The sequence below is a fragment of the Manis javanica genome, chromosome 17 (assembly GCF_040802235.1).
Source record: "Manis javanica isolate MJ-LG chromosome 17, MJ_LKY, whole genome shotgun sequence".
Taxonomy (NCBI): domain Eukaryota; kingdom Metazoa; phylum Chordata; class Mammalia; order Pholidota; family Manidae; genus Manis; species Manis javanica.
Window position 1 is genome coordinate 53,910,295 of NC_133172.1, and position 23,574 is coordinate 53,933,868.

Sequence of the window (23,574 nt, forward strand, 5' to 3'; positions counted from 1 at the left end):
CCGTACCTTTGAGACTCAAGTTTCAGGAGAAAAGGGAATCCCCAGCAGTGATCTCGGGAGCAGCTGACGCCCCAGGAAGACACTTAGGGACCTGCACCTGGGCCGGCGATGCCTTCGGAGACACTGGCCACCCAGAGCTCCTCCCCCAGGCCCGACCCCCGGGCGCAAGGTCCGCGCTCCCCCCGCCCAAGCCCGCCCAGGGTGGGGCGTCCCGCACGGGAGGAGGGCGAGCCAACGTACCCAAAGCCTGCGCCTGCCTCCCGGGGCTCAGCAGGGGCTCCCGGCCGTCGTCTCTCCCAAGCCTCAGCGTCCCGCCGGCCCCGCCTCCTGCCTGGGGGAGTCCGCAGGGCTGGTTTGTCCCGTGGGGTCCCGAGGCCGTCCGGCGGCTCCACTGCCGCCGGGGAGGGGGCACTGAGACGCAGGGACTGGGGCCGAGGACGCCGAGAGCGGAGACACCGGGCCACAGGGCAAAGATCCCCTGGGGAAGCGGCGTCGCGAGGACGGGGCGGAGGAGGCGGCCCCGCGGCGACAGAGGGACCGGGCAGCGGCGCTCCTGCCCCGGAGCCCCGGCGCGCCCTTCCCGCGCCCCGGTCCGAGCCGAGCGCGCACAATGGGGTGCTTTCAGACGTAGCCGGCGGGCGGGGGGACGGGGCAGGAGGGGGCGGGCTAGCCCCCGGCTCCCGCGCCGCCCCCCAGCCCGCGGGAGGGGCCGCAGCCCCGGGCGGGCGCGCAGGGCCCCGAGGGCCGCGCAGGGCGCCCGCAAAGTCACCTCTCATCTCACTGATTGACCAAATATGTGACCCTCTCCAGTCCCCAGAGAAGGAAGCTTTGGGAGTACAAAAGGCTCTTGTGAAGGGAATCGAATCTTCATCTTGCCCCTCCTCATCCTTGAAGCGGGGTGACTTTGAATCCAAACAGCTTCCCAAGCCCCCGGTCTCAGCCCCGAACCACGTCCCAGGCACCTTGACGTCAGGCGGATCCCCGCGGCCTCTCAGCGCGGTAGCCGAGACACCTGGGGGTCCTCATGAGCCAGGCCCGCAGCTGGCTGTCCCCCTCCTCCCGTCCTCTCCCTGCTATGACCTCAGCCTAGAGGCACAAGCTTGACGGTAGCTCCGGAATAATACGGAATGTTTCAATAAATAAAGCGGATTCCACCCCACTCCCTGTAAGAGAGGTATCTCAAAAAGACAATGTTGACCTCTTGGAATCCGTGGTGAGATCTGAAAGAACCCGATGATGCTGGGAGTATAAATTAGTGCATATTTTCCAGCTGTGGTTTGGCAAGGTGAACTAAAACCCTTAAGAACGGCCATAAGCTTTTTGAATTAGGAATTCCTTCCTAGGATCTACCTTAAGGAAATAAACTAGCAAAAGGATTTAGACACAAGGTTCATAGAAGCGTTATTTATGATAGCAAAAAAATGAGAAACGATACAAAAGAGCAGAATTATGTGTACCAGAATGCCCAGTGATGACCTCTGGGCGGCTTTTTGGGAGGAAGAAATCGCCTCTAGCCCTGGAGGTTCTTCTACCTGGTTTAACAATCAAATCGGTATGAGACAGATTAACAGGAGAAAAAAAAAGTTTAATTATGTATATACAGGGAAGCCAGAGACAGGGCTTCCAAAGACAATCAGGGAGAATGAGGTATATAGGTTATCCTGAACCAAGAGGTAGGGGTCTGAGACCACAAAGGAAAAGGGGAGCAATTCAAAGGGGTGTGAGAGAGTGAATGCTTGTTAAACAAACGTTTGCTGGCCCACACAGAAACAACGGGGTACAGGGAGGAATTTAAACAAACTGAGCCACATCCCTCCTTGGCTCTTTTCTGGAGCAGTTCCTCCAAGTTCTCTTTATGAAACAGGGAGGTGGGAGGTCAAAGTTTCTTTCTGAGTCTTTTGGGACTTGGTTGTTCTCAACCCTGAAATAATCTGCATGTCACAATGTCGCATCTTGGGGCAGCCTGCTCTTTAGCCCCAAGAAGTGTACTTACTGACAACTTGTTTTCCTTAGGTTTCTGTAATTATCTGTTTTCCTAAAAGGTATTTAGAATTTATCTGGTCAGAAAGCAACAAAACTTAGTAGCATCATGAAGTTGGTACTGTTATGCACATTTTCCAGATGAAAACTCTGGGGCTCCAAGAGAATTCCCCCCACCCCATGACGAGGAAGACGCAAAGCCAAATGCCCATTCAAGTCCTCTGTACCCTCCACGCTACTAGAATACAGTTCTCCTGTCTCCCATCCCAAAACGTTTGGTAAAAATTGTTACAAGCAGACTATTTGATATGGAGACCAAAACAAAAAATTCTTCTGCCTGAAAAAAAAAACTTTAAGAAGCATGAAGGGAAGGAAAGTAAGCAAGCAGTAGGCAGAGAATTGCTTTATTAACCTTAGAGGATGAGACCTAAGTGGCGCTCTTACTTCAAACAAAAGGGGCCTCACTTAATTCAAACAAAAACTGGGAAATAATTTGGCAAAATTAGGGTCTCTCCCCAATCCAAATACTGAGTACCTGTCTGCAGCCCTTAGCTATGGGTTACAGCTCAGTTGATGAAATCCTGCACATTTCTCACCTTTTTCTCTCTTGCAGCTACATTGTATGGTTCAGGTTCAGAAGCTACCAACATCTGATCCATAAACAATTTGATATTCGCCAGACGCAGTTGTAACTTTCCAGCCTGTGGTTTCCACAGCCATGTGGATTCCACCAAAAACTCACATTTACTTGGGGTTGGACCAGGCGACGTGTGCCAGAGAGCTAACAAAAGCCCCAAGGTCCTTGGGCAGAGCCCTGGCACAGCTAGACTGCTGGTGAGTAACTCGGAGAAGTGTGCGCAACCTCCACCCTCTCTTCCTCCCTGCTTGCAAACCTTTCTCCTCTAAAAAGCCACATGCAACCTTCCATTTTAAACATTTTAATGACAAAGTTACAAAACATCATGGTTCTTTATTAAAACATTGCAATAAAATAATTTAATAAAATAGCCAGCAGTATTTATATACATCTCTAGCTATCTTCCCATCTCATCACCTTTTTGGGATTCACACCAGAAACCATTTTTCATTTAAATCTCAGGAAAACATTTTTAGGCATATTAACAGCACTAAATATTAAAAAAAAAAAAAAAGGCAGAGAGGCCAGTGTTAGGATATTTTTGTGCTTCAATACTTCAAAATGGCTTTGTTTCCAAAACTCTCATTTTGGTTGGCCTGAAAGAAAAGGTGCCTTGGAATAACTGAATCTCCAAGGTAAATAGAGGCAGACACAGAGGAGTGTTTGTAAGTGGGCATGAAGCAGGGATCACAGCGGGCATGTCCTTCCAGTGCCACTGACATCTCGGGGTCCCTTGAGGCAGTGTAGTTTCCTCAGGGTGAGAACGGAGAGCGGGTCTTCCACGGGCGGCACGGGTCCCTTTCAGCAGCCTCTTCGGCAGACACTCGCCCAGCAGTGAGGATAATCTGACTGCACTGCTTGTCACCCTAATGGCCAGGCTGGATAGGGCTGCCCAGGCTGGCATCCTCTTTATCCCTCACCACTCCTTGTGTGCCCTCCCCAAAGCTGTCCACTCTGATGGGCGCCGTTCCTTAGTCAAGTGAAATGCAAGAAACTGGGCTTCCTCTTAGATCTCCAAATAAACTGGTTGTTGGGCAGGGGGGCCAGTACCAACAACAGCTCCTCTGTCACCCATGTCCTTTTCAAGAAGGGGGAGGGCTGTTAAGGCGGAGGAATGGCAAGTGTCCAGGCTGTTGGTTGAGGGCCAGAGAGAAAGAACCTGTTGTGAGGATCCTTATGTCCCCCACTGCTACAGAGGGGGCTGTGCGTGACACAGCGCTTCTGACTGCAGACTGTTATTCCAGGCGTACAGAGGGCAAAAGGCAGGGCAGCCAGCCAGCCACAGCAGGACAGGGATAAAGGGCTGCTCAGATGAGCCGATGACAGGCGACTGTCTGTTAGACGGAGGGCAGGTGGATGGTCCCGGTATCCTCGTGTCGCCCACCCTCCCACACGTGCACACATCCACTCTTGAGCGCTCCCTTTCTTTCCAGTTCTCCAGTTCGAGGCCTCTCAGTTCTGGAAATTAAAGCTCTGAATGGGAAATGTAGATGCCCAGGAGGGGAAAGCGCTAGTGATTTGCATATCTATCACAGAGAGAGCCCTGAAAAGAGTAGAAAGTGGTTCACAACAGGGAAAGAAATGCAGAGCATGTTCCTCAGTTCAAGAGAGGAAAAGTCTTAGCTCGGCCAGAGATAGGACTCTTTCCAAGGTGTCTGAACTGACTGTAGTTTTCTCCTGAAATTCAAGTCTAAGACAAAAAAAAAAAAAGAGCAAATCACAGCCTTGGAGAACACTCGATGTTTCTACAAACTGGTCACTGGTGATTCTGCAGATGCTTAGAAGATAGGGAATTAGTGTAGAAAAGGTTTAGAAAGGAATGTTCTTTGTCTCTGATGGGAAAGCACACATGCCCGCCCGTGTCCAGGGGCTCTTTGCAGAAAGTTCATGAAAGGGCAGTTCTCAGAAGCCAACAGTGAGGCAGCCAGGGTCCTGCACAGAGTTTTCAGAAGTCGTCTTTTAGGAGAAGTGCTCTTTATACAGTTCTCCTCGGGGCACTGCTGTTACAGGGATTGTGATCACCACCTGATTTTGAAACACAAATCTTTTGATTCTTTCAAACAACCAGAGGAAGATAAGCAGGATACTGACATACTGGATCCAGGCAAACTTTATCATTTCCCAGAATCCTGGTAGATAAGTGCAGACAGTTAAGGAGTCACAGGTGACATTTTCTAAGTAAATGTTAAAACAAAGTTTAGACAGGAAATGGCAAAAATATTTCAAATACCCTTAAGATAAAAGGATAAAGAGATTATGAAAGACATAAATATGGATGATTCTGACTTAGAAGAATTGCTCAGAGAGAAATATGAACAGGAAATGACTTTTTTTTTTCTGTATGAACAGCAGAAAAACAGAGTCATTTCTATGGGGCTACAACACTATAGCAATTTCCAGTCTAAGGCTTTCCACAACGGAGGGGTCCTCTTCCTCTTCAAAACTGAGTAGCTGTCGGCTCTTTCACAGAAAGGATATGAAATGACTTCCACGGGGTATCTGATGATAGCATTAATCACAAATGGAGCTTCAGCCGCCCTTCCCACCAGCCAGATGGGATTGGGGTCAGTCAGGATGGTGGTTACTGCAATACAATCAGGAGTTACTCCAAGAAAGCTCTCTTTGGCAATAAAATACTGAAGGCTAAAAAAAAAAAATACTCTTTGACCTCTCAGGCAAATACTGCACTTCAGAACTTCTCCCAAATACATAATTCAAAAGGAAAGAGAAAATGAATGTGCAAAATTGTTCCCATATTATTTGTTAATGTTAAAAATTTGGAAGCAGTCTGTGTGTTCTACAATTGTTGAATGGCTGAGCAAAGGAATCCTACGATACCACCAAATACCAATTAAAATGTTGTAGCTGTGTGGAGAAATATTTGTATTACAAAGTATAAAAAATAACTGTTTTTTAGGCCATAAAGTATCTCTAACTTATGAATAGAAGCTATATTTAAAAATTTGCACATGGACAAAGACCAGAAGGAATAAAGAAAAAAACACCAATTTGTAGAAAAATGTTTTTGTTTTAAAATCCCTTTATTTTTGGAATAATGCTGCTGGTGGAAATGCAGCCACCCACTTGGTAAATGTCTACATATACTGTCCATGATGGCTGGTTGTCTTTGGAGAAAACCTCAGACCAACATTCAGCCAAGTGTACTGAGTGACACCCAGGGGATGACCTGAGTCCTTCCTCTGTAAGGGATGGACACACTCGGCTGGTAAAAAACAAAATTCATCCAAGTAAATTTGAAGACCTAATTGGTTTTATTGAATGACCATTCTTTGGGCAGCATCCACTGTAGCAAGTAAAGAGATGCTCTGGAGATGAAAGAAAGGGAGAGAGATTTAAGGGCAGGACAAGGAAGTCATAAAAAGAAAAAAGATTAATCTGGGTGAGGTCACCTTCATTTGGAAACAAAAGGGTCTTATTAGGTGGATTCCTTTGGGGGATGGAGAGGACAGTGTGACAGATGATCCTATCAGTGCTGATCAGAAAATTCCTGATTGACTGCATTTCTGGGAGAGGTTGAAACTGCAATTAAATTAGGTATTAAGCTCCAATCATGTGACCTGGCCTAGCAGAAGTGACTCCATGTTGGGCCTGTCTTTCTGAACACGACCTTCGAGCCAGAACCTGGGGGGCTTTGTTCTCCTTCAAATGCTCATATGGGGTGAGTTACCCACATTCCCTATTTTCATCTGACAACAGACAGCAATTTGTCTCTGGCTTCTTTCATAGGTGTGGTGTGGGGAACAACTCAACAGGCTTATCTATACAAAAGGAAACCTATCGAGCCAGTGGCAGATAAATATGGCAGTGAATCAGCACTACCCCGCTGGACCACAGGAGGAGGGGAGGGAAGGGGTAGGGCGCGGGCCTCTAGGTCAGGAGAAAAAGGACAAGTCCTGGGTAGCCTGTCAGCCTCCCACTGCTGAACATTCACTCATTTTGACATCGTCACCATGACAAGGGCCCTGATTCTGTTTCTCTCCAAAGTGCCCACCAACCTGGAAAGTCCTTCAGGGGCACCTGAATAAACTGCCCACGACTCACCATTCCTCTCCTGGTAGGCAGCAACAATGTGGGTGAGGTCGTAGTCCCGGGCAAAGGGGCTGGTCCCGTTGATGACAGACACCTGGGACACCACAGGAGGACGTGGGTTGAGCGCCTGAGTGACTTCTCCTTTCATCTTCTGCCTCCTGCCCCAGCAACAGGCTCATCTCAGAGACCACCCCCTTGTTTCTGATGGCCTATTCCAGTATCAGTAATCTTTTTGTCAAGGATGAACGAACTCTCTCACAACATTAAGTCACTTACTCTCGGTATTTTCATTTGCAGGACGGAAATAAGAGGCCAAAATCTACCTTTTACAGGTTTTAAAGTTTTGTTCGAATAAGCTACCAAAGTGGGTACTTGATAGAGAGGGAAAGGAAGTACAAAAACCCGGAGGCAGGAGCTGCTTCCTGGGTCTGAGGAATGGCGAAAAGGCCCGGGTGGCCAGAAAGGAGCAAAGGGACAAAGACAAGTGGCTGGAGGGCTGGGTAGTGACAGGAGTAAGCATCCCATAAGGTTGCTGTGATGATTAAATGAGATGATATATTTAAATCTCTTAACCCAGGGATGGCATATGCTCTATGCTTAATAAATGGTGGTTAGTATTATTTTTCAAATGTTTTATGTGAACTGAAAAAGATCACTTGGAATATGCCGTGTGTGTGCGCACGTGCACCTGAAAACAACAATTTAAAGATGAAGACAGATTTTTTTTCTCTCTTTGGAGATGTAAACACACATGTATCTACCTCCATATTTTGAAAGAATTCCTCAGAAATCCTCTTCTGTGCCACCCACAGAGATATACTATTTCCAACTTTCATTTCTTCATCTTCAAAGAACTTGATAACCAGTAACAGAGAGAAACAGAGGAGATGCCAGTAAGAAGCATCCTTACGTTGTAGCGAATATCCAGGCCACAGTAGCTTAGGGGCTGCCTCTGCTGCAGCCTCAGGTCTCCATTCACATATAACTGGGACCCCGGAACAGCAAAGGAAGACTGGAGAAACGCCATGCTCTGCATCACGAATGTCGACATCCTCTGAAATCATCAGAAGAGGCATTCCCAATCCAGATCAGATTTGAACGGCTCTGGGTTCTAAGTATCACTTGTTGGCAGCTGAAGCCTAACATACCTGGATTAGCCATGCAGGAAGCCCTCTTCCCAGAGCCCTTTGACCTGTCAGTAGCTTGTACAATCAATATGACCCCAATGAAAAACATTCCATTTGCCTAAATTAATCCCAAACTACACTCAGAAAAGAGCCATCTGCAGTGTGGGTTTTCCTAGAAATAAGAAAGAAGGCTCTTTTCAATTCAAAAACAAAAGGGAAAGGATGGGCTTCCCTAAGGAATTGACTTACGTGCAACTGGTAGGAGAAAGTCAAGAGGAGCTGCACACCAAGAACGTGCTCCGTGGACTGCAGGGGAAGCTCCAGTTTAAAATGTAACACGTCCATTTTCCCGTCCTGGTTCCTGTCTTCTTCTCTAGTCTAGGAAACCCAAAGAGGGCCAGCGGCCTTTGTCCTTAACAAGTCTGAGAAGAACCCACACTGTACATTGTTGTACCTAGGCAACGATCCACTATTCTGCAATACACAGGCATTATCGCCCTCACTGAAGGAAAATGAGAAAAATAAATAGGCATAAGTTGATCAGTATTGGGGAAAGAGACACAATGCATATGGTCCCTGAACGTCATACTCAAGTTTCTCAAACATTCAGGTGCCAAACTGAATGGGAACTTGAAGTAGGAGTAACAATGGTAAACATCCAGGTGGCATTTTTCTTTTTCAGTTGTCTCATTTGATCTTTTTGGTTTGTTTCGTTGCTGTTGTTTACTTTTTCAGAAACATGCCTGAGTTTGTATGGAAAATTTAACTGGCACATCAGCATCAGAATTGACTTCTATGTCTCTAGAAGTCAACTTTTTAGGAGAGAAGAGAAATGATCCTCATCATTATGCACTCCCCGGACAGACTCAGCAGAAAAACACCAAGTGCTATTTATACATTCTTTAACCACAAGTGTCTTTGCTTCAGATTATCAAAGTTGGACCTCACCTCATCATTGAGGTCAGGACTTTTAAGGCCTGGCACATCTTTTAGTACCAATCAATACAATGAAAAAGGAAGCTAAGTAAAATCAGTAAGGCATTATAACTATACAGATATTTTATAAATTATGGACAAGAAAGTGCAGAAAACAGAGATCCAAGGAGGGAAACAAGACAAATTACAGCTCGTAAAAAAACATCAGAATCCAGCGTCACTATCCAGTTTTGCCTCCCTGTGGTCCTAAGATGACTTGCAGGGAAGACAGTTACTGACATGATTCCTTGGTGCAACTCTGGATCTTGTTGCTACAACTGATCCTTTTCCACCATCCATTCCCAGAAGGACGCTAGCATGGTATATCAACATTCCCATCTAGTGATTCATCTTGTTTCCACCATTACCATTATGCAAGGGAGAGATTCTTTCTTTGTTCTTTTTCAGGCTGATAAGGCCATTTGAGATGGAGCTATCTGTTTTCAGAAACTTTCAACCATTTCTTTCCTTCTGGACAATAATGTCCTTATCCTAGGCCTTGTCATAGAGAAACCTCTGCTCTCTCTTCTGTTGGATACTGTTTTCTCTGTCCTGTTCCAACGGCTTTGCAAGTGTAGAGAAGGGATATCTGTTACCGGGGCAGATGATCAAGTTGCCGAGGCAATTATATATTAGCAATTATGAGTAGGATGGAAAAGAGGCTGCCTTGTCTTCATGTGTATTGTCTTCAGTTCGTATCTGGGAAGACTTGGAAGGCAAAATCAGGTTGACTCTGCAGTGGATCCACCCCTCCTGGATCTTTAGGGTTGGACAGGCAGACAAAGATCAAATATCTCAGACTTGCAAGAGAGGATAATGGCTGGGAGGGGACTGATGGAAGAATCCAGACTCCCAACACAGTGTGGGAGGGAGACAAATGCATTTCATTTGATCTTTACAGTAAGACTAAGGTAAGCAGAGCGGGCATTCTCCCCATTGTTTGGATGAGAAAATTAAGGCTTAGGGTAGTTAGGGGATGTATTGGGCAGCTAGTAATGGTAAAGACACAATCTGAAACCACATCTGATTTCAAATCTCATACTCTTTCCAGAACTAAAATGTCCAGACTTCAAACTAATTAACTAACTAGCTAACTAACTCAAGGAGATGTTGGGTAGGACAGATATGTTTGCAAGAAGACAGCATCAAAAGGATGAGTGTAAGTCTATATACTTGTTTGTGCACATTTTACTCCAAGTTCACAGAGGACGGAAATCTGGCACAGCACCAGTGTCTAGTCATTAACTCACTCATTAATCTGTCAAGTCTGTTTTTGAAGGTCTACTATGTGCCAGACACTGTTTCTAGTGCTGGGAATATACAAGAAAACAAAATAGACAAAGTCCCCACCCTTACGGAGCTTACATTTCCAGCCAAGGAAGCAGAAAATAAATGAATAAACAAAATACATATGTACCACTCTCAGGTAGTGACAAGGGTCATAGAGAAACGAAGCAGGTTAAAGTTAGAGACTGACCAGTGTAGAATTTACCAGAGATTTTTACAGCAAACATTCAGGAAGATGTGACTGTCAGAGACCGGAATGAAGTGAAGTGACGAAGCCTGGAAATACCTGGGGGAAAAGTGAGTGGGGCTAACAAGGTGCACGTGCCCTGTGTTAGAACAGGTCAGGGTTTAAGCGACTGCGGTGAGGCCAGTGTGGCTGAGACGGAGCCGAGGGGACAAGTGATGATGCAGACAGTGCGTCTCCCACAAACGCCCCCTCACCAGGCCAGACCCTCACTCCCACAGGGCTGGCAAGGTGGGCTACACTCCTATGCTATCACCGAGACCACTGATGAAATCAACTATTTAATTCCACTTCTTTCAAGTCATGCTTAACACATATGCAACAGCTCTAAAAGCAGGCATTAAAAAAGCTAAAACTGCTTTAACACAAGTTCAAGGTTAGTATTTAAAACCCAATTGGTATGTTTGGTTAAGAGAAATCATAAATTACACCATCACCTTATTTTTAGAAGTTGTAGGTGAACTTTGAGGCAATTTTTGTATCCATTGATTGTTCTATCTTATCCCTCTTCTTATCCCAGGAGAGAGGTATTACTAATAATAGTAATAACTAGCAATAATTAGAGAGGTAGGTACCATCATGCTCTTTATATGGTTACAGCAAGGCTAAGAGAAGGCATGCAGCCCAATGACAAACTGGGGCTAGGATTCAGGTTTACTGACCCCAGATTCAGTGCTTTTCCTATAATATCCCAGGAGAACCCTAATTTCAAAGATTCCTGGTGGTTAAAGCGGGATACCCCCTTTACAGATACAGGTGAAACCAGCACTAATATACTAGATAGGATAAATACAGGCATTGTTGCATTTAGTCAGTGCCCAACAGTCTACCTATGTCAACCAGGGTCCAATCAGAAAGACAAACCGAGTTACTTTAAGAGAGGGAATTTAGTATAGAGGCTAATTAGTAACGGGTATTAGAGGACAAAAAAGGCAAAGAGGAGATAATGCAGTGACCCAGACATCACTGCAGGAAGCAGGAAGCGGCCCCTGTGCCTAGGGCTGGAGGAGGAGGGGTGGGGCGGCCGTGACCTCAAAGAGCTGGGACATGACCTTAAGGAGCTGGGACGTGACTTAAAGGAAGGAATGCTGGCCAGCTGGTGCTTGGAGGAGGAACCCCTAGGGTGGTCCACAAGGCTGGAGAAACATCTTCCTCCTTGCTTGCATCACCCAGTGATGCACTTCACCCTGGCTGCAGTTTCCGGTTTCTTCCTCCTCCCAAAATAAGGCTCCTCATGCCTCCTACTGGCAGGACTTTAGTAGGGAGGTGGCGTGCAAAGGAGACTGGTTTTCAGCATCAGCAAGAGCATCACTAAGAAAAGGACAAGGGGTTGAGACAAGACCCAGTGACCACACAGCGTCCGACTCTATGAACTGCACTGTCTCCGGAGTGTCCAGACTTGCTACATTTTTCCCACCCAGGGATTCCACATTATTTGTTGGTTTGTTGGAATTCTGTTTGGCTCCTTTTGTTCTTTTGAGCCATGTTCTTTTATTAAAGGTTAATTTCCTAGTTTATACCAGCATCCATTTTACCATATACTTGTCATCACTGGGTGTTCCATTGTTTCCTTTTTATGCTGAAAATACCCTTTGGGTCTCCAGCAAAGTAGGGGCTGCACCTTCATGGCTCCTACACTCATCAGATCCTTGCTACTTGTATTTTAATGAATCTCAAATACGATCAGTTATAAAATGCGTCATTATTTTACACACCAGTGAGAAAGCAAAAATATTTCCAATTAAACTATGACACAATGCCTTCTAATTACTTAGAGATTTTATACTGATTGAAAAAGCTTTTAGACTTAGGCATATTTATATCAGATATCATATCTACGCACACAGAAAACTGTAAGAAAAATACATTAATCTGGGGATTCTTAAAACTTTATACCATGATACTTTTGAATCACTTTTTGACTCAATGATAGCTACACTTTTCTATGCAATTTTACCCTTTGTGCCATCAAGCACATTGGTGATATTGCATTTTAAAAAACATACATGAAAGGAACTAAAAGTCATTGGTCTGGGCTGTCAAGCAAGCTTTAAAATTATGTAGAGCAAGCCTCTTTCTAAGTACCTCTTGAACATTCCCTTACCTGCATATCATTTGGTTCTAGTGCTAAAATAATGTTTTATTATTGTCTCTGGGGTTTTCTTTCAAGTTGCTGATGCCTCTTCTACAAGTTTTGATGCTGAAATTTTTGAGGTTTGCACACTGTAGGCAACGAGGACTATGCCAACCCTGTCTCCTGGCCAATGGCTTTTTATTTTGGTATCATTAATCTACAATTACACGAAGAACATTATGTAGGCCCCCCCTCTTCACCAAGTCCCGCCCCCACCAACCCCATTACAGTCACTGTCCATCAGCATAGTAAGATGCTGTAGAATCACTGTTTGTCTTCCCTGTGTTGCACAGCCCTCCCCAATCCCCCCCGCCACATTATACATGCTATTCATAATGCCCCCTTTCTTTTTCCCCTCCCTTATCCCTCCCTTCCCACCCATCCTCCCCAGTCCCTTTCCCTTTGGTAACTGTTAGTCCATTCTTAGGTTCTGTGATTCTGCTGCTGTTTTATTCCTTCAGTTTTTCTTTGTTCTTATACTCCACATATGAGTGAAATCATTTGGTATTTGTCTTTCTCCGCCTGGCTTATTTCACTGAGCATAATACCCTCTAGCTCCATCCATGTTGTTGCAAATGGTAGGATTTGTTTTCTTATGGCTGAATAACATTCCATTGTGTATATGTACCACATCTTCTTTATCCATTCATCTACTGATGGACACTTAGGTTGCTTCCATTTCTTGGCTATTGTAAATAGTGCTGCGATAAACATAGGGGTGCATCTGTCTTTTTCAAACTGGAGTGCTGCATTCTTAGGGTAAATTCCTAGAAGTGGAATTCCTGGGTCAAATGGTATTTCTATTTTTAGGTTTTTGAGGCACCTCCATATTGCCTTCCACAATGGTTGAACTAATTTACATTCCCATCAACAGTGTAGGGGGGTTCCAATGGCTTTTGTAATGTACCACAAACAGGAAGATGCACTGATTTCAAAGATGTATAAAAAAGGGGGTCTCAGATACACGGCATTTTCCATTCATTTCCCTGCAGCCTCCTATAGCTTTCAGCCATATTCTCTGGGTCCACAGATACCTTGAAGAGTCAAGTCAGGCTCACTGAAGGCAAAGGTCACTCTGTGCTTTTCCCATCTTGCTAGAAACAAGAAACTCAACCTTCGAAGCATTAAAAGCATAAGAATTTTAGAGATGCTGTCCAAACCAGAAGGCAGGCTATTCTGACTTTGAGGCATTTCCCCATGTCAGCAAGCACAAGGCCACCTCCCAGCATTCAGTCATACTTTAACCTAAAACCACTGCTTCCTTGGCTTCCTGGGCAGTTTCTTGGACAGCCTGTAGTTAGTATAGCTGTATGTTCAGAGTTAGAAAAGTATTTTGTTGCCACACGGTTTAAGAGTATGAGATACAGAATACGTCGTTGACTCGTTGTCTTGACTCGTTGACTCGTAGTCTTGACTTCACTTGAGAGCTAAGGCAAATCAAGTCACTTCTCTGAGTCTCGGTTTCATCTGTAAAATGGGGTTATAACCTCTACCTCACAAAGCTACTGTTAAGATTAAAGAGATAATGTAGGTAAAAAAAATTATAACTAACACTAAGTGATTACTACAGGCCACGAAGGTTGTGAAGGACTTTAAATGTATTGTCTAAGGATAAAAGGCTTAACATATGCCTGAGGCATAGTAAATCAATGTTAATTTTATGACTATGGTTTGTAGGGTATCACTTCACCTGCTTTTTGAGTCTGGCGCCTTAGGCCACTTGGCCATCCTGACATCCTCTTCACCTGCTTTTTAAAAGAATTGAGACTTAATTCATACCCTAGCTTTCACCATGTAAAAATATACAAATCAGTACATTTTAGTATATTCACAAAGTTGTGCGACTGTCATCACTAATTCCAATTTCGAAACATTTTCATTGTGAAAAGAAACCAGTTAGCAGGTCACTACTCGTCTCCCCCATTCTGCAATTCCTGAAGCCCCTGGAACCCGTAATCTCCTCCTATCTCTACAGAGCTATTTGGGGATTTTATATACATGGAATCATATAATATGTGTTTTGTAGTTAGATCCTTTCACTTAGCATAACGTTTTTAAGTTTCATCCATGTTGTAGCATGTATTATGAGTCCACTCTTTTTTGTGGCCAAATGATATTCCATTGCATGGATGTAACACATTTTGTTTATACATTTATTCATTGATGGACATTTGAGTTGTTTCCACTTCTTTGGTATCATGAATAAGGCTGCTATGAACAACTGTGCACAGGTTTTTGTGTAGATTTATGTCTTCAATTCTCTTGGGTACACATATACCTAGGAGTGGAAATGCTGGAACACATGGTAACTTGTAAGCTGGACTTTTTGAGAAACTGAAAACTATGTTCCAAAGTTGCTACACCATTTTATATACTGATCTGCTTTAAAATTTTTGTTTAGATTTGTTTTTGTCTTATATGGGCACTTTTAAACTTTTCCTTTAAAAACTGTCATTATAATTTAAAAATCTTGAATATGTATTACATTCCCATGGTACAAAATTAAAAAGGTACAAAGACTATGTAGTAAAAAAGTCTCTCTCACTGTAACTTCAGTAATCTAGTTACTTTCCCAGAGCAATCAATGCTGTCAGTTTCTTTTGAATCCTTTCAGAGATAGCGAAAGCATACATGCATATATGTGTGAATATACATAGATGTATACACACACACACACACACACACACACACACACACACACATATCCTTCCAGGTAGCAAAGCATTCATTTATGCATGTGGGTGTGTATATATAAGATACATATGCACACATGCATATTCTTTTAATTTTTTCTATTATTTTTGTATAAATGGAAATATACAATTTTTGGTTTTTTGTGCTTATCAATTTCTCTTGGAGGTTATTACTGTACATCAGTATATGTAGAACCACTTCACTAAAAACAAAAGCTATGTAACATTCTGCTGGGTAGATGAACCACAATTTCTTCCGTGAGATTTCTATTGCTACATAGGTTGTTTACCATCTTTTCCCATTATAAATGATGCTTCAATGGGCAACTTTTTACATGTGTCATTTCATGTATGTGCACAAACTTTAAGACACCTACTAGAAGTAGAAGCAGGCACATGCATTTGTAATTTTGACAAATACAGTATGTTCAGATGGACAAACAGTCCTTCAAAGAGACTGTACCAATGTAAACTCCTACCAGTGATATACAGGAATGCTTGCGTGTTTCCCTACATCTTGCCCAGTGTTATCAAACTACAATTTTTGCCTTTGACGGATAAAAAGTGATAATAAATGCTTTTTAAATGTGTGTTTCTCTAATTATGAGTGTACTTTCACATGTGTAAGAGTTATGTGTGCTTCTTTCCCTATAAACTGTTCATTTTCTTTGCCCATTTTTCTATTAGATAGTTGGTCTTAAGTTATAGATCTGCAGGCACTGTTAGGAAAATTAGCCCTTTACAAGTTACACAATGGTAAAACAATTTTCTTGGTTGTCATTTGTGTTTTGACTTTGCTTATGTTTTTTACCATGCCAGTAATTTAAAAAATTATTTTATTTTTTATATAGCTGCATTTACCAAAGATGTTCATGTCCTGCAGATCTTATGTCATCCTTAGAATGACCTTTCCTACCCTCTGATGCAAAAGCTTTCATTCATTTGATTTAGTACTATTATGATTTCATATTTTAAATCTAATTTTAATTTATCTGGACTTTATTTCTGCTGTACAGTCTGAGGACTGGCTCCAACTTTACTTTTTCTAGATAGCTTCCCAGTTATTTCAATACCATTTCACTGCATAAGTCACCTTTCCTTGCTGTCTTAAAAAGACACCTTTGTCCTAGTTGGGTTCATTTCCATGCTTTTTATACAAATCCTCAAACCTTACTGCTTCTTATCAATAAGTTTTAAAGTATAGTTTAATATCTGGTAGAGCTATTCTCCTTGTATTTACTTCCCTTTTTTCTCCTAGATTTTTTGCTTATGTTTCCATATGTCTGTTTCAACCCCTCAATTGTTGTTTTCATTGAGTGTGCATCAAAATTATAGATTAACATAAGGAGAACAGACATCTTTATGATGCTGAATTTTCCTATTCAGGAACATGACCTGAATTGCCATTTTTTCTCTTTTGTGTTGTTCAACAGTCTTTTGAAGTTTTATTCATATGGAACTTCAAAACTCTTGCACATTTCTTAAATTTATTCCTAACTAGTTTTTCTTTTGTGTTGCTGTTGAGATCTGTACTTCCATTATATTTTTTAACTCATTTATGATTTCAAACTACTGTCAAACCACATAGTCAGCCAGAGAGGAAGCAAATAATTTACTGAGAAAGACTGTAGATGATAAAATCATAAATTACTTATAGAACTGGCTTAGAATGGAGGGGGGGAAAAAAAACCAAGAAAGAGGGGCTTTGTTTCTGTGTTTTACAGTGTAAAATAACCCAGTATTAAAGAGGATTAGTAGTTATGGGCACCAGAAAAGTGTGAGGTAATCTTGGTTTCATAGGTTTAAAATCGGAACACACACGCACCAGCAGTTGGAGGAATATGGGCTGTGCCCTCAAGGGAGTAGTTTCTGGTTACAGAGATAAGAAGCTAACTAGCATTCCAGCTGGGGAGCCAAGAAATTGTGGTGGAAGACCAAGTGAAAAGAACAAATGAATGAAACCTAATGCTATACCTTGTTTTCATGATTATTTAAAATTTTCATGGTTATTTCTTATACTCAAGTAGCCAGAAAAGTACGACAGAGAGGAAAATACAAATGTGAAGAAAAAAATTCTACCAAAGATTTAAAAGGCAGGAAATGCTAACCTAAAGTAAACTAACAAGTTAATTATTTTTTTCAAGGCAAAATAAGTTTTTAATGTAATGTAAATAATTGTTTCATAAATGCTTCAGAAGAAGGTGTGATCTTTCTGAGTAATCACTTGAGCTGTTTAAAAAATGTAATGTGATTTAAACAAGGATACAGTATTTCTATTACCATCCCCATACATTTTCCATGAGGCCTGGGTAAATATATTAATGCACAATTTGAAAGACTTGTAAGACCAAAAAGTACAGCATTCACCAAGATATAATGAATTAAGCCTAGTTAGCAATTCCGAGTGGCCTGTTTCCTTGCCAGATTAAATTGCATGCGATGTGTGGTTATCTCAGCTCTCGACAAGTTAATGTTTCGTTTGGAATAAAAAAAAAAAACCTTTGCCTCCACATTTGGAAAGGGAACAGGGACTCCTGCAAGCGCAGTGGGTATATAAAAGTAAGTGGACCTCAACACTGGCCTCTCATCCAGTCACCCTTCTCCAGGGGTATTAGAATCTCAAAAAAGAATAACAACAGGCAACATGTCATGATTAGTGAGGAGCTACTGAAAGAAATTTGTCTCCTACTCTATTTTTTTGTTCCCAGTTCTTTTACAATCAATTTAACAGGCCTGATAATTTAAGGAATCAAAATGTTCAGCAATGTGTGCTACAAAACCAGCAGATCTCCACCCCATGGCAAATATTTTCATCTCATTTACCTGATTATTTAGAAACATATTTCCATACCTTCAAGTAACATTTGCATTGACATTTCTCATTTCTCACTTTTGAGAATTCTCTACTGACTTTCCACAAAGAGAGATGAAGATTAGTTTTCTTGCCCTTCCTCTTGCCAGCCCTCCCATCCCCAGATACCTTCTCCCCATTCCACCCACCCCCAAAAAGTTAAACTCTCCTTCTGGTTATCTAAGTAATAGGTAAACCCTATTCACAACTCTGATCATTTTTTCTTTGCCTTTCTCATTTTTCTCTTACTTCTCGGAAGTGAATAATTATTTTATTTGCTTGCTTAGTTTTCTATGTACTTAAACAATTTCAACAGCTTGTTTTCCAGTTCCCTGAAATTTGATGTTTAGAGGTGTAAGATTTACTCGAAATCTTGTTCACTGCAACATTCTAATAGTGAAAAAAAAAAAAAAAGAGCAAATCAAATATCCATCAGTAAGGAACTGGTTAAATACATTAGTTACTCCATAGCATGAAATACTTTGCAGCTGTTAAGAACATCCTTGATTAACCAAACTGAGCCTTTAATTTTGTCATTATATATACCTGTAGCTCTTCAATAATCTACAATGAGCACGCATTTTAAAAACTAGAATACAAGAAAATTTAAAGTAATCTGAAATACATTTTTTTGTTGTTATTCATATGACCAGATTTAAAACTTTCATTTTACTTACTTGCTGGAAAAAGTACGAATTTTTGTTTTCTCAGCTACACAGATTTGACTTGTAGGACAATCATCTCAGAGCTATTCTAAAGAGATTCAACTTTGGAGAGAGGAAAACCATGATCTTCAGATTTCTAAAGGCAAATGTTTTCAGAAAATAAGCAGAAGGGCAGTGATTGTACAGGAAGCACTCTTTCTGAATCAAATATACATTATAGAGAGTGAAATGCTTCCTTGTCATCCGGACAGCTGCTGAAACAGCATCTAATGAGACAAGCCCAGGGAGGAGGGACTGGACCGGCAGCACTTTCTGGGGAGGTCTCTTAACCAATCAGCGTCTAGGCTTCCACGAGTCGAGTCTGCATAAAAATATATGCCTATTTCCGACGGCCAGACCCAAGGGAGTGACAGGGGGCGGTCAGAGACATGCTTTCCCCAGGCGTCTGGACTCGGTAGGACACTCATACGCTGGCAGCAGTTTCTTGGGGTTGGGGACGGCTTGGAGAAGTCGAACGAAACATGCGATTTAATTCCCAGGAAATTAAATATATGCTCAAGCTAATGAATTTGTGTACGCTGCTTCCGAGGGTTCTAAGCTCGCTCCCTTCTTCCCTCCCACTCCCGTCCAAGTCCGGATGGGCGGCTAGGCCCAGCCGGGAACCACGCACCGAAACGAGCGGGACGCGCAGGTGATCCCGCTGCAGCCGGTTGAAGGCGGGGAACGTGCTCCAGGCCAGGAACCCGCCGCGCTCGGAGCCCAGCAGGACGACGAGCAGTACCTGGTGCTGGAAGCGCACGGTGGGCTGCTCCTCGTAGCTGCTCCGCTTCAGCCAAAACCCTGAGGTAAAGAGGACAGGCATGCGGCGGGAAGGTCAGGAAGGCCGCCGCGGGGAGCTGTGTCGCGCACCGGTCGGGGCAGGCTCACCATGGCTGCGGAAGGCCACCAGCAGCGGCGGGATGTACGTGAGCGCGGCGGCCAGCAGCAGGAACACCGCGGCCTTGGAGCAGAGCCCTGCGCGGTAACCGCGCTCGATAGGGTGAGAGAACAGCTCGTACAGCGCCATGAACGCCGCGACGAATCCCGCCGCGAGCCGGGATCCCTCCGCGGTTCCAGAGGAAGGACCAAGTTTGGCTTCTCCTGGTTGCCATAGCCCTGGTCTCCACGGCAACAGAACGCAGGCAAAGGAACCAATAGGAAGGACGCGGGGCATGGGTAGGGGTGGGGCTAACAGGGCGCGGCGACCACTGGTTGACTGATGATCTCGCTGGACGCGTTTCACACGTTTTCCCAGAGGGCTGAGCGTAAGTAGGATGTTTCTGTGCATTGAGGTCGTAGTCCTCCGCGTTAACATTGGTGTAAAGTAAGATTTTCATAAAAAATCAACTAAAATACTTGCTACGTGCCATCTGTTAATCTTCAGTGTGGTTCATACTTAAAAGTCCAGCCATTCGTGGCACACTGTACCCTGAAGGACAATGCACAGAACTGTCAGTGGTCCTGGTCTGGTCCTGGCGTAAGACCAAAGCCAGGCCCTTTATTTCCAAACGTTGTTGTTTTCACTATACTCCACAGCAGGACAGACCCGGAAACAGGACACAAATCTGGCTCTTCGAGGGATAAATGATAACTACATACCTCTCTGCTATATTTACTTTATATTGGGTATAAGTCTGGCAACCAGTTGTAAGGAAAGCTATGGTCCTCCCCACAGATAACATTGGCTTATCACTTGAATGCTTCCATTCAATTGAATGCTTTCACCACCACCCCCAAACCATATTTTGAACATGGCAGAAGGATTTATTTTAACTACTCTGTGCTCAGCGTGGAGTCTAGTAGTTGATGCCCCTATTTTGAAAGCAACCAAGAAGTGGCTTTTAGATGAAGAGAACAGCTGAGATCCTAACAACACAGACACTGGGAGGTCAAGACCTGCCCATTTGGGCCTGCTTCTGGTTTCCAGACAGCCTGCTCTCCTGCCTTATGGAGAGGTGTTTTGTTTTCACTTTGCTTAATGAACTCCTGCCACTTGAAACTTAAAAAAAAAAAAAGGCCTGCCCAGCTATCCAGGGTCCTTACCACAGTCCAAGGTGACAATGTCATCAGCCAAAAGCTGCTTTTTTCTGTATCCAGTCCAGTCCTACTTATTCTTTCTTTGAAGCTTTTCTGGGGTGGCAACACAGCTCAGCTCTTAAATACAGCAATTGTTAGGTTTAAATAGATGTTATGATTCTGACATTACACTGTATCTATATTTTAAGTGGATGGCTTTCATTTATTTAAATAACATTAAAATAAGGTTCTAGAATAGCTGGTTCTAGTGTCACCTTTTGAGGGTGACTCCTCTGTTCTGAGGAAGTTTTCCTTCAAAAGAAGGAAACACGTTAGCTAATGCCATGAGCCTTGCAAAAGCATTTACTAATAATGGATACCAATATTTTACTCTTTGCTTCCATTATTTGAAGAAGCTAGTCTTTGACGTTTTGTTTCAATTCTTTAAAAAGAGAAATTCGTTTTTTATAAAATGCTAAAGATCTGTCAAGGAAGATATCCAGTGTTCTCAGAGCATTCATTAAGCTAAAGATAATGATCCGATAGGTAAAAAAAAAAAGTGACATGTTATCAAGGCAGATCAGAGAAACCAATTAGAATGGGAAACTGGAAAAAGAAGTCAAGAAAGTAGCTAAAGATACAAAATAGAAAGACACTGCATATCATTGAGACCATCAGGTCACATGTCTATAAGTTGGTGAGCAGTACCTTTCCCGAGAAGTGTACTAAGCTCTTCCAGGTGCAAAGTGGTGTATACTTGCCTTGGACTAGGACACAATGACCAGCTCTGTAAAGGGAAGTAGGGTCTTCAGTTCAGTTTCTAACTAGTTCACTGATTCATTATCAGATAGTGAACAACCATCTTCATTCCTCAGTGTTCAGTTCTATTTGCAAAATAGGTATTTTCATTTTTTCACTCACTCTCTAGTGGACTCATCCAGGTCAATAGCTTTAAATACTTCTAAGTTTGACACTCATAGGTCCATCTACCTATTCTACATCTTCACTTAGTGTGTCTCTTGGGCATCTCATATTTAATATATCCATAACCAAACTTTTGATTTCACTCCCACACTGGCTATACTCTTTCAGTAAATGGTAATTTCATCCTTCAAAAAACCTTGACTTTGACTTGTCCCTCACCCCTAATATCCAATCTATTAGCAAATTGGATATCAGCTCTACCTTCAAAATCTATATAGAATGCAACTGTCTCCCCCTACCTCCATAGACACCATCTTAGTCTAAGCCTACATCTTCCACCCAGATTATCACAACAGCCTCTTAACTGTTCCCCTTGTTTCCATGCTCAACTTCCCATAGGTTACTGTCTTCACAGAAGCTTGCTGGATCACTTAAAAAGGAAAGTTATATCATATCACACCTCTGCTTAGAACTGTCTAGTGACTTCTCATTTCATTCTTAACAAAATCCAAAGTTATTCACGTGGAATTCAAAGCTCAAGGGTTTTGTTCTAACATACTCCTAACATACTCCCCCTTGGTGATTAGCTATAGCCATAAGGGGTTCCTTCCTGTTCCTAGAATATTTTGTCTAATTAGCACTTTACCTATTTTATCTAATTAGCAATCTGTCCCACCATCACTTTCTAGTCACTAACTCTGCTTTATTTTTCTAAACAGTGCCTATCATTACCTGACATATTTATTTTTTGTCTTGTCCCACTAGGACGAAAACTCCAAGAAAGCTTAGGTGTTGAACATTCTATTCATTGCTTTTCCCCAACTCCCAGAACAGAGCTCCTGCATACAACAATAATAATTTCTAGGTACAAAATTCAAGATTTTTCACTCCATTAAAAACAAGCAAGCAAACAGAAGCATATTTTGGTTGCTCAGACACACGATCTTTAAATAACAAAAATACTTTTGGAATGGACTTTTGGAATGATGCAGTTTCCCACCCACCTCCTTGCCCACACTAGTCATCAGCTCCCTGACAATACAAGGCCAGAGCCTCACATTAGAAATCCTAGATTCCACAGCATCCATCAGGAATTTCAACTGTAGGAAATGATGAATGACAATGTCCTAACATACAGGCCTATCAGATGTATCAGAATCACAATCACGTGGTGAGGATCATGTGCCCAATTAAGTGAATATTCTTGTTACATATTCACCAGCTCATAAACAGATGATGACCCAGAACAGACCACTTTGATGACTCCACTAGGGAGAAAAGGAATGACATCACTGGAGAATCTCAAGGCATATGCTCAGGCAGGTGACGCACACACAGGCTGTGATTGCTGAATCCCACGCTGACTTCCAAAGAAGCCCGTCTCATGACCAGTTCTCAAGGGAATTCTCTGAGCCTGGTAATCACCTCTAACTCCTCTGCTAGTTAGGATTATGGGGTCTCTGTGATCAGTGTGATGCTACATTCCTCAAATATGTATTTGTGATATCTTTCTTAAACGTTTATTCAAACATTTATTCATTAAAAAAAGAAGGAAATAGGATTTGTTTAAATTCGATGTCGAGGTCCAAGGTAACCTTTTATGGCTGTCCCCAATACTGAACCCACGGATTGTCATCAGTACCCCTCCCCACACAGTCCGCTCAAGCTACTCACACTCCCCGTATTGAGCCCCCAACGTGTTACCACTCCAAACAATACTTCCCAGTCAATGCCCTAAACAGACCTCCTCGCATCACCAACCACCAGAGACCCCTCTTCGGTCACTCATACCTCCCAAATCCCCCTCGTCACCAACGCCCCAGTCATACTTCTTCCCTCAGGAACAGCTCTATAAGAGTCCTATTCCGCCAGCCAGACCCCGAAACTTCCTTTCCCGTTACCAACGCCACCGAGACTCCATTCCTGTTATCAGCTCCCGACATCCTCGCCCC

At 43.0% G+C, this 23,574-nt stretch overlaps 2 protein-coding genes across 6 annotated transcripts in view; both read right to left on the minus strand.

The window, feature by feature from the left end:
* The window catches only part of LOC108387438 (carbohydrate sulfotransferase 6), a 28,451-nt gene extending 8,880 nt beyond the window's left edge, over positions 1 to 19,571 (minus strand). For 2 of the 5 annotated variants that reach the window (XM_073226866.1, XM_017645696.3), the window contains exon 1: positions 241 to 593. The gene's annotated coding sequence lies outside the window, so the exon portion shown is untranslated. Of the gene's footprint in view, positions 1 to 6; positions 191 to 240; positions 594 to 19,313; positions 19,374 to 19,424 lie in introns of those variants that run through there. The other 3 variants (XM_017645697.3, XM_036993842.2, XM_036993841.2) reach the window with 3 other exon arrangements.
* On the minus strand, positions 2,903 to 22,622 carry TMEM231 (transmembrane protein 231). The gene is made up of 7 exons (XM_017645695.3): positions 19,571 to 22,622; positions 19,314 to 19,483; positions 8,044 to 8,172; positions 7,578 to 7,721; positions 6,680 to 6,761; positions 5,096 to 5,201; positions 2,903 to 4,757 (listed from the first exon to the last, which is right to left on the minus strand). The coding sequence occupies exons 1-7, from the start codon at positions 19,995 to 19,997 to the stop codon at positions 4,577 to 4,579; spliced, it is 1,239 nt and encodes a 412-aa protein (XP_017501184.3). The 5' UTR covers positions 19,998 to 22,622; the 3' UTR covers positions 2,903 to 4,576.
* Between the last annotated feature and the right edge of the window lie 952 nt (positions 22,623 to 23,574).